The sequence below is a fragment of the Malania oleifera genome, chromosome 4 (genome assembly GCF_029873635.1).
Source record: "Malania oleifera isolate guangnan ecotype guangnan chromosome 4, ASM2987363v1, whole genome shotgun sequence".
Taxonomy (NCBI): Eukaryota; Viridiplantae; Streptophyta; class Magnoliopsida; order Santalales; family Ximeniaceae; genus Malania; species Malania oleifera.
The window spans coordinates 107,530,067-107,541,879 of NC_080420.1; the positions used below are offsets into that span (position 1 = coordinate 107,530,067).

General features: G+C 34.4%; 1 protein-coding gene across 2 annotated transcripts; it reads right to left on the bottom strand.

The window, feature by feature from the left end:
• Window positions 1-5,176: 5,176 nt before the first annotated feature.
• Window positions 5,177-11,454, bottom strand: LOC131153357 (probable RNA helicase SDE3). 2 transcript variants are annotated; one of them, XM_058105624.1, is made up of 5 exons: window positions 11,117-11,454; window positions 8,579-9,431; window positions 8,251-8,421; window positions 6,544-8,001; window positions 5,177-5,495 (listed from the first exon to the last, which is right to left on the bottom strand). In XM_058105624.1, the coding sequence occupies exons 2-5, from the start codon at window positions 9,422-9,424 to the stop codon at window positions 5,397-5,399; spliced, it is 2,574 nt and encodes an 857-aa protein (XP_057961607.1). In that variant the 5' UTR covers window positions 9,425-9,431; window positions 11,117-11,454; the 3' UTR covers window positions 5,177-5,396. The 2 variants fall into 2 exon arrangements, with proteins under 2 accessions (XP_057961607.1, XP_057961606.1); XM_058105623.1 differs by having other exon boundaries at window positions 8,579-11,413.
• Window positions 11,455-11,813: the final 359 nt, after the last annotated feature.

The following is an 11,813-nucleotide window of genomic DNA, read 5'->3' on the forward strand; positions in this document are numbered from 1 at the left end:
TGCAACGGTTTGGAATGGACAAAAGTAATTCTATATATAATCCTATTGTTTCTAGCTTTAAGCTCGTGAAGGATGAAGGTGGAGTTAAGGTGGACAAGACTTACTATAAACAGATTGTGGGTAGTCTCATGTATCTGACAGCTACTCGACCTGACATGATGTTTGTGGTGAGTCTTATTAGTAGATATATGGAAAATCCTACTGAGCTTCATTTACGGGTAGCAAAAAGGGTGCTGAGATATTTGAAAGGTACAACTGGGTTTGGAATTTTCTATAAGAAGGGAGGAGATAATGAACTTGTGGCATACACTGATAGTGATTATGCTGGAGATTCGGAGGACAAAAAGAGTACTTCAGGCTATGTGTTTTTGCTGAGTTCAGGAGCAGTATCCTGTTCATCAAGAAAACAACCAGTAGTAAGTCTATCTACCACAGAGGCAGAGTTTATTGCTACAGCTTCATGTGCATGCCAAGCAGTATGGTTGAAAAGGATGTTGGGAAAGCTGGGTCAGAATCAAGGCAAGTCAACTATTATTTGTTGTGATAGTAGTTCTGCAATCAAACTCTCAAAGAACCCAGTAATGCATGGTCGTAGTAAGCACATAGATGTACGTTTCCATTTTCTTCGAGAGCTCACAAAGGCTGGTACAGTGGAGCTGGTGCATTGTGGGACACGAGAACAGTTGGATGATGTGATGACTAAACCACTAAAGTTGGATGTTTTCTTGAACCCGCGAGGGCTATTGGGAGTTTGTTCCGAGATGGATATAAATTGAGTGCTTGAAGCATTCAGTTTAAGGGAGGAATTGTTATGTTTGTTATTCTAGACGTTAGGTTGCTTTAGTGGTTTGTTACCACTCTGTCAATAAATCCCTATTGTTAAAGGTTAGTTGTTTGATTGAATTAGTCTTACCACGATATTAGGAACTGTTAAACGTGTGCTGTTATTTTTTCTGTTTTTCAAGCTTTGCTGTGTAAGGCTATAAGATAGCCAAGTTAACTCTTCAATTTAGAAAACTGAGATTTCTTCCAAAATTTCCTTTTATCAGTTTCAGTTTCATAGGCTTTCCTAATTCTTAACACTCACATCATACTAGAGAAATGGTGAATACACAAACTCATCTGTCCCTCTCTCCTACTCACTTTTCGTCATGTGGGCATGTGATAGACAGCATTTTTTGAAAAAAAAAAATAAAAAATGCAATGTTAAGAGATTGACACCCAAGGCAAATTAGAACTTTGGAAAGGAATTCTAGTTGTTCATGGTTCCTTGTGATAAGGCTGTAGATTGGTTCAGATGAAAGCCAAAGACCATTCTTACGTTGCCTTTTCAGTGATCAGCAACTCTTATTGCTAACTAGTACAGAATCAAGCATGACAAACCAGAAGAACTTCAGATTATGAGTGAGCAATAGAGGGATCTGTTGACAGAAGACTACAGACAAACACAACTCTCATTCTTCCCTCAACAAAAATGAATTTCCTCAGCAAACCTTCCTTAAGGAACCCAGCCTTCTCCAACGCCCTCTGAGAAACCTTGTTCTCCACATCTACAAAACCCTGCAGCCTCTCCAGCTCAGAAACTATCAATAAACTATAACCACGCGTCTTAAATTTGTAATCTTAAGACATTATAAATAGGTAGATTGATAAGGTTATACATTTATTTATGTTATATAAATTTCGGGTTACCGTTGGTTAAACATTGAAATTGAATCAAATAAATTGATTAACCAAATTGAATCATATAAATCAAATAACCAAATTAACAGTTATTCTAAATTCCTAAATATTTGAAGTGAAAAATGAAGTTGATTACTCTTTTTAATTAATTTACGAAAAACAACATCTTTTATCGTGTTCTCTGAAAGGTATACTTCGGATGGATAGGTTGAGTTTCACTTTCTTTCGTCGTTAATTCAACTTTCGAGTTTTTCTAGATCTGTTTAGACTTGTTTCTTAGTTAGCATTGTTTAGATTTGTTGTATTGGTTTGGTTGGTTGTTAGTGTTGTTTTTGGAGAGGATTTTAATTCATTATCTGTATTCTCTCTTTTGTTTATCTTGTAACCACAGCTTTAATTTCCTCCGCTAAAAGTGAGGGCATATTAATAAATAAATGGAGGTGTCATGCTCCTTTAAAAAAAAAAATCAAAGTTAAGGTAAGTCACAATTAAGTGTTACCATAATAGATTTATGCAATACTATCACCTTGTCTCATCACCAATCATATTCATCCTCCCAAATTTAAGTTATAAAACTTCGAATAATCTCTATGATTTGCTAGAATTAGTTTACCTTTTGACCTCAACTAAAATTAGTGGACAAGTGATCCATCGGACCTAATATATAGAGAAAAAAAAAAAGTAAAAATCTAACAATATCTCCAGAATTTTAGGAATATGACACTATACCCCTAAATTTTCGAAAAATTATCACAAAACTCTTTGAAATTTAATTTTAATATTATTTTTTCTTTTGACAATTTGTACCTTTCGTTAGTTGACTATTAATCAACCATTAAATATATGCGAAAAAATAAATTTTATCCATAATAAAATATTATTTTAAAATGAGACCAATTTAGAAAATTAAATTAAAATTTGATTAGTCTAGTGTGTTGAAAATTAATTAATTAACTCGAAGATCAAACCGATTTTCATTAACATTAGTATAGCAAAAAAATTTATTATTATTTCATTTTTTAAAAGAATACATGAAAAAATAAATTAATAATAAATTATTAAAAAAAATACCTAGCAATTATAATGCTATAAAATGTTTGTTAGATGTAATTTTCATAAAATAAATAAAACATAGTTCAATATTTTTAAATTCAAGTAATTTATCAAACATATTTTAAAATTCATTCTTTATACATTAGAATTATAAAATTGAATATTAATTCTTACATGTATAAGGTATGAATGTTAAATGCATAAAGAAAACTCAAATTTATGTGAATTGGTTGAACTTTATTCGAGAAAATTCACCAAATTTTCTAATTTTATTCAATTTTTTATGTTATTAAATATGGTATTCAATTAGACTTGGAAAGCAGAAGCATGTTGACCAACCGTCGGATTCAAACCAATCTTGTAACTCTATTTTATTTCTTAAATATGTGTTTAGTCATTTTATTTGCATGATATACATATAACAAATATGTTGGAACAATATAGTTATTTAAGTATTTTTTTTGAATTATAAGTATTATTTTTTTCATAATTTTTTAAATTTAAAAATAATAATTTAATTATATTGTCATACTCATGTATAGTGGTTGTTCCGACCTAATCACTATGAGTTCATTCACTTATAAGTTTTATTTTTAAGAATATTATAATTAACTTATCAATATTCCAACTTAATTTATTAAATTAATGTCATGTTATTAATCTATCTTATTAAAATTGAGAGAAAGGATAAATATCAATGGTAAATTTTTATTTTATTTTTTCACTAACAGTTTATTAATAGTCAAATGACGTAAGCTTCACTTTGTCAATAAAATTAAAGATCAAGCGATTTTGTGATAGTTTTTAGAAAATCATAGGGTGAAGTATCATATTTCGAAAACTCCAAGGATGTCATTAGATTGTTTCCATAAAAAATAATAATAATAATAATAATGACAATTCTAGTTATCTATTATAAAAGAAAACGTAGAAGACACTAACCTCCTCTGAGGTTTAGTAAAAAAATAATGACCTCTCTTGAGGTTTTAAAAATTCTAAAAACTTCCCTTGAGGTTTCGAGAATTTCAAGGACCTCTCCTGAAATTTGTTAAAAAGACACAAATATTTCATTGTATTTTGAAAAATGACATTTTTTTAGGAGAGGTTTCTGTAGTTTTGGCAAACCTAAGAGGGGGTTTTTGATGTTTTTGAAACCTCAAGAAAACTCTGTTATTTTTTGAAATCTTCGACAACTAATAATTTCAAAAATGTCTACATTGTGTCCTTTATAAGACCCAATAACAAAGTCTTTTGCACTGGGCGTTATATACAAGTTTCTAGGGACTTTCTAAGTATTAGGTTCAAAATTTTATTCCTAAACCTTGTGAATTCTTCATAAAAAAAGTTGAGTTACACAATATCTATCAATTCTTAGAATAGAGTTTTTCCAAATAAAAATTTTTGATAGCTTACAATATATATATATATATATATATATATATATATATATATATATATATATAAGAATAAGAAATTTGATAATAAACATCCATTCCTTGTTATAGATCTTCTTTTAGAAAGAAAAAAAAAATTCATTCTTATTGGCTTCATTATTTCATAACGTAATAATTTTCTTTTATAAGGGACTAAACCCTAATTATATTCATAAGAATAGGTATTTTATGAACTAATTGTATCACCCTTATCACTAATGCTGCATTGGGAGCATGAATTTCAAACCCTAAATTTGGATTTGATGGATCCATACCCAGTCAAAGCAGACGGCTGCTGCTCCTTCAACATCTACGGCGCCGGCTGCTTCTTCGTCAACCTTTGCTGCTCCACCTGCTCTGCCGGACATGTTGACATTTGCCACCGCCCGTTGAAGTTTTTGCTCCCGCTGTGTGTATATATATGTGCTGTGTGTGGAGTTGTATAAGTGATAGAGATAAGAGAGAGAAGAGAGTGTGGTGTGTTGCAGCGCGCATAAGAGAGTTGAGTGAGAGTTGAGTGATTGTATCCTCCTCCTCCTCTGTATCTTTCCCAGTAAATAATAATCTCTCGCTCCCATGGACGTAGGCCGGAATTTGGCCGAACCACGTAACTCTGGTGTCAATATTGGTATGTGTTTGTTTATTTATTTTTATCCATCAATTACTTGATCTGCAAAACCCCAACAGGATTTAAGTGGATTTGGATAAATTTTAATACAATTTTGTATTATATCTTATCCAAATCCAATACAACTCCAAATGTAAGGTCTCTCCTAACATAAAATAAAACCTTTTAAGGATGAAAATTGACGCCCATAAAAATAAAACATATAGCTACTAAAACTTTGAACCAAAATCATGAAATCTCAGAAAAATCAGGCTGGATGCTCAATAAGTTGAAAGGGGCTGGAAAAAAAAAAGAGAAAAATTAGCCATGAATTCAGCTATTTGATTTCATGAAAAGAGAAATTATAATCTGGGAATAGAGCTTCCAATAGTAGACGAGATGATTGGAAATTTGGATTTCCCATTCAATTACAAGCTTCGTTTAATGCATCCTATATTATACAAGGATATAATTAACATTACATACGAATCCATTATACGTATCGAGCGTAATAGCAGGTAAAATCACCAATACCTATTAGATGTACATTGGCATAATCCCACCCTGGAATTTCTTCAGCTTGAAATAACCAATCACTCAGCTGGTTCTCCCCCCAAGAGTCACCCTTCATCAGCATTGATTTGCCTTTCTGGGAGAGGACAGCCCTGGTAAGAATTATTGGCAGAGCAAAGCCTTAAAAGCTTGTCCCAGTAAGGGTCCTGCCAAACACAAACAACCCATTTTAATACTATGCTCAGCATCCCAAAATGTCTCTTTGGTTGGGCTATGCTAAACTGGACGACAATTCATCTCATTCATTCTAAATTGAGAGTTTACTCTTCCCCAGACATTTTGAAGCTTTCTTTTGCATCCCAATGATTACTTTTGTGCTGTTGCCCAGACTGCTTTTATAAATTGAACAGTGATCTCAAGAAAACAATCGCAATATCTATACACAAAAAGGATGATGTTTGAAATGGAAAAGCTTTTCAAAGCAGGCCCAAGTGTCTAACTCACTCCTGTAAAAAAATTTGTCTGTTTCTTTTTTTCTACAGGGCACCAAATACTTGTTTCCGTGGGAAACAAAAATGAGATAATGATGCAGCATACCGTTTATGCTAACTATAATTGCTAATTCAGTGAGACAAAAATAGGGTCTTGCCGAGAGCCCAAACACGCAAATAAAAACATGCAAACAAATTGACGAATCTACATCTGTGAGCATGCATGTGTCATCTTTCTCTCTTTTTGAATGGTCATATCTACCAACAACCGAAAATATGAAGTCATAAACCTGCTTGATTCAATGCTGTATAGATGGTTGTACCGTCTATGAACTGCTTGATCACAATCAACTAATGCAGTTGCTATATATTTGTTGTCTTACAGCACGCTAGTGTTTGCAGTTTATGAAAGATGGACATGCAGATTACTCGTAAAAGTGGAAAACAAAAAAAAAATATTTTTAACAAGACAATTTGTAAAGAAATGAAAGCAATGTTACAAGAATGTGGTATGATGTGCCGAGACAGGAGCAGGATATATAACAAATAGAAGGTTAAATCAAAAAATAAATAAAAGCTTCACATACACATGCCTAAATGATTTTTTATAAAGAAAAATGTTCATAACAGAAATATGAATAAACTTCAAAGAAATAAATTTTTAAAATGGAATTGGGGGAGCTCCCTGCTGCTTTAATGCAAAGAGGCTGTTTCCTTGGACTTGTTTGAAAAATGGAAGATAAATAATTAGTAATATACATACCTTGCTGACTACATGTGGATTTCCAACAATAATGAGTAAAGACTTGGCCCGGGTAATTGCAACATTAAATCTCTTTGGATTGCTAAGAAATCCAAGACAGTAAATTCTGTCAAATTCATTGTGTTTATTTGTTGATCTGACAGTAGACACAATTATAACTTCTCTCTCTTGTCCCTGAAATTGCTCAACACTACCAACCTTAACATTGGGCATGTCCAAACTTTCAAGTGCCCTGGTTATTTTGAGCACTTGCTGGCGATAAGGCGTTATTACCCCAATATCTGCCTCACTCACTTCCGTACTCTCTCTCAGTTTCTTAATGATCTCAACAACCTTGCTTGCCTCAATTCGATTAAACCATGACGGATTAGTTCCTTCTCTCTCATCACAACCTTGAATGCCAATAAAAAGAAGAGGAAATTCTTTGTTAGGAAGGATGCTTTCCCAGGAGTTCATTGATGAAGAGGATGTATCTTCCTTACATGCAATCAATTGCCCCCCATAGAAAAGCTTTGAAGGGAGATCCAGAATCGCCGGGCTACTGCGGTAATTCCTCACAAGTTTAGTCACATAATTTTCATCCCCACTGCAGTAAAATTTGCATTCAAAAAGCCTTTGCTGATAAGATTTTCCCAAACCAAAAGCTTCTGCATCTTTGGAGTAGATAGTAGGACCAAGTTGCATGTGGTCTCCAGCCAATACAACTACTGTTGACCTTTGAGCAAGGCCAGATATAGGGATCATTGCTTCTGGCTCTGAAGCTTGGCCAGCTTCATCCAAGAAGATATGGGAAAAATGGCCACGTTGGATACCTTCAGCATATAGAAATGATGCACTCATATAGGTAGAAATGATGATTTTGTAACGCATCAAGGCCTTGAATGGAGGACACTTGAAAACTAATTCTTGACAAAAACAAAAGCGAATATGATTTGGTTGAACATCGTCATAAGGGCGACTGCGAGCATTTAGCCTAAATATCTCCTGCTCTTTCACTCCAACAAATTCATTGTTAATTAGCTTCTCTAGTATATGATCTGCTGCACTATTTGAAGCGGCACACACAAGAATTCGAGAGCTCTTTCTTGTTGTATATAATTGTAAGATCGCTTCCACCAAGGTCAGTGTCTTGCCTGTACCTGGAGCACCATGGATCACATAGGGAGGAGCACCATTGCAACCAAGGATCATTTCAACACAAGTCAGCTGCTCCTTATTGACACTAGTATACGGTACAACTGAAGATGCTTTAATCGATCTTCTGTTGCTCAATTGAGATGGAAAGAGAAAGCCTTTATCTAAAGTCTCTGCCACTTGGACAGCCTGATACAACCTCCTCATGTTCAATCGGTCGTAAGTGAATCGAACACTGTAGAGATTTCCATTTCGATGAGACATGCAGAATTTTTTGGGAAATCTTAAAAGCACCTCATCAGCCTCAACACGACATATGGAACCCTGCAGAATACCCAATTCAGGAACTGTTGTATTTTTAAAAAACCAAAAACGCTATTATCTCTCATTGCTAAACTAGTGGTGCGCGCACTAGAAGCTTGGTACTTCTAGTGGTTAGAACATGCACAAGACATAAATCATTTGGAGATTAAATAATTTAGAACATTAAAAGCAGTGGAGAGCATAAGTATATATAAATGTTTCAATCCCTTTGATACGAGAGGAGAGAGGGTCCACTAAGTAGTAGTAAACCTGATGGTACGTGGAGTTGTCTGCACATTGAGAGACAAGCTTTGCAAAAATGAAGTCGCCAATTAGAAGAGAAGGCCTTCTCTCAGCCAGACCTGGGACCTCAAGAGCCAAGACCTCAAGCCCTCTTCTCATCATCATGACATTATTCATGTCATGACATCTCATTTCTCCCTGAAACAGACAGAACTCACAAATTTTCAGGCCAACATTGGAAATTTTTCATCTGAATCATTTAGTTCTTTAAAAATAATTTTGCTTTTTCTTTTCTGAATGAATGAAAAATTTTATTTTGAAATTTTGAATTATTTAAATTAGCATTACACATTACCTCCAAATGTAGCTCCTCCATTATAATTAGTGTGGTGAAGTACGCAGCATAATTATGCCTCATCAAACCTTCTGTAATTACCTTCGGAATCTGTTTATCCTTCAACAACTCTCTAACATCATTTGGAATTGGAAAGTCAGGAAGCTTGTACATAAATCGCTGATGGGTAGTCGCCTTACCGGGACGAGAAGTGACGTTGAACTCATCAGTGACAAACTGTCTTCTTCTTGGAACTCTTGAAAAAGGATTCTTCGAAGCCACAGTTGGGGGCATGACAAACTGTCTTCCTCTTGGAACTCTTGAAAAAGGCTTCTTTGAAGCCAGAGATTGGGACACCTGATCTTCAGCCAAAAGGAAAACCACACGCTCAATCCTATGGTCCCCCACACCGAAATAAATTACAGATGTATGCAATCCAATGTCCTTTGGTTTGCAAGACAACCAGATAGTTAAAGTCTTTCGTGGTAAAAGTACTCTATCCTCTAGACAATACCCCTCTACAAATGCCTGGATTTGTTCTGTATCTGAATCTGATGACGGTGGTTCCATCAGAGATAAAGTGAAAGAATCGGGAGGATTTGAACAGTATATCCTAACTGACCAAAGTTCTACTGGATTGCTAGTGGTGTTCTCTAAAGTAATTGAATGTTTCGAAGTTTCTCCAACAAGGACAGACCGGGGCATTCCTTGTATGAAAGGGAATGGAAATGAAATGACAACAGGACCTTCTTCACTCAGGTCACACTCAGATATTGATTTATCATCTGCAAAATCAATGAACCCAATTCCACCCTTGTCGCCAAAGACTGAGATCTCATCCCAGCCATCATTGTTGGTCTTTTCCATCACTAAGCTGAAACTCATATTAACAAAAATGATCATCCATTTCAGATTATCATAGAATTCTAACTGCAATATGCTATAATTAATGAAAACCAAATCCATGTGTAACCCAAACAGCCCAAACACGTGGACTAACCAACTAAGTGTTACAGTATATGGCGAAAATATTTAAACAAATGGACTACAAAGATCAAATTTGAACAACAGAAATAAGCCATACTCATGCTCACCCAATAATAGTATTAATATAATTATTAATAATAAAGAAAAAGAATAATCCACATTCACTAACAGAAAACAGAATCACATAAAGGCATTTAATACTTTAAAGCAATCTGAGCAGTAAACAATTATATGAATAACAAATATACAACCCATTTCCTTTACAAAATTGAATATAAAAATCAGCATCGAAATGACAAATGAAAAGAAAGATAGCATAGAACAGTCAAAGAAATATTGGAAACCTTATAACACAACTGCTCAGAAGTATAAGGAAAACAACTATGACATAGCATTGGTCATCCCAACCATCAATCTCCAGTCTCACAACCAGCGTGATACAGAAGCCAAATGAATTGACTAAGATTCTGATATGAAATCAGAGAAGAGCAATATACATTTCATGTCATACAATGACTACAGCAGTACCTGTCATGCGAGTCTCTGAACAATTACAACACAAGTCACACAACTAGTTGTGCATGTTGGAAACCCAATAGGCGCCATGGTTACATGCATTTGGATTAATTGAGTGTATGTTCACAATGCATTTATCTATATAAGATAACCCCAAAAAAGTGTTCATTCTTCGTGTACATACATACAAGGTGAGTTAAGAGGGTAAATCCCATATATATTAATGCAAAAGTGAAAGATGAAAGCTGTCTTGTTGAAAAAGTGTTTGGAGTGATTTGCTTTACGCCTGTAACACGCATACGATGGGCATTTGTATTGTTTGAGTTTTATCCAAACTCAAAACATGTTTACAGCAAACAAACAAAGCGATATGTAACCTACGTTTATGCAGTCGACTTTAAGGTGCTTGTGTTGCGAATATTTTTTCCAACACTGGTATAACTATATGTTTCCTATAGGAATTGGAACAGACTTGAATCTCACTTACATCAGGTTTGGCTTGCAGGATGGAATGGGAATGGAATGGAATGAAATGAAAATTTAAATAGATAGAATGAAGAAATCAAATGATAAATTCAATTCCCTTCCGCCAGATTCCATTCCACTCCGATTAAGCAAACATGCAACTAATTTTTGCCTATTCTTTATTAAAATTTTCACTCCATTCCATCCTCACATCATTCCATTCCGTGAACCAAACCTTGAAGGTGCTTAGGATGTGAATTTTTATTTTTTTTTTCAACAATGGTATATATGGCAACCCACATGAGCTAACATTATTACAAACCTGCTACTCGGAAGAAAAGAATAAAATTAACTCAGAACAAAACCAGAACTTGAACAATTGACAACAAAGCAGAAAATTGAAAATGCCTTTATTTGAGTGGTCAAAATGTCCCCTTATTCCAATCACGCAAAGAAACAAGAAAAGCTGAAATTGAAGCAAAACAAATCTGTATGAAACTGAAAAGAAATAAAATAAGCAAGGCTTGAAGAGATCAAACACAAATTCTAGTCCATGCCCAACATCTGACGGAAGATGATAGCTGCACCCACCTTTGATTGAACTCCAAGAGAGATGAATTGGGGAGGTGGATAATGGATGAAACTCAGTGGAGAGGAAAGGAGAGGAAAGAAAACCCAGGTTATGAACAATGTAGAGTTGCTTAGCAGAGGTGCACTGGAAAAGCCAAAGAAAAAGTAGTGGCAAATGGCAATCGACTAGACAAAGACTCTCACTTAAATGGTATTTCTTCTGTGCAAGAGGAGTAGAAAAGAAGTTTCCAAACGGTGTGGCCGTGGCAAGTGGCAAATGCAGAGAAGAAGAAGAAGAAGAAGAAGAAGAGATGTATCGCTGCCAATTGCCATTCCCAAGAGCACAACTTTCCAATTTTGTTCTAAAGACACCCATTGCGCGTTGATTAGTTTGTTTGTCCAACACAGCATATATTCTTTTTCTTTCCCTCGCGGAAGACACTCTACCTTGCTCGAAAATCAAGAAAACGGAAACCTCTCTAGTTTAAAAAAAATAGGCCAAAAGATACTAACTTGAGATTTGGTAAAATGACATAACCTCATTAAGGTTTAAAAAAATTCTAGATAACTTTTCTAAAGGTTTAAGAATTTCAATAACCTATCCTAATAATTGTAAAAAAGATACAAGTTTTTCCTTCTATTTTATAAAAAGACAATTTTTTTTAACAGAGATGTCAATCTTTTTGGCAAATTTCAAGAGAAATTTCTCATATTTTTG

Bases quoted from the DNA above. Each gene is read 5' to 3' on its own strand.
- LOC131153357 (XM_058105623.1), bottom strand. From the start codon at position 9,523: ATGGATTTGGTTTTCATTAATTATAGCATATTGCAGTTAGAATTCTAT. The intron at 8,422-8,578 runs GTAATGTGTAAT...TGTCTGTTTCAG, and splicing joins TGGAGGAGCTACATTTGGAG to GGAGAAATGAGATGTCATGA. The intron at 5,496-6,543 runs GTATGTATATTA...TGTGTTTGGCAG, and splicing joins ATCCACATGTAGTCAGCAAG to GACCCTTACTGGGACAAGCT.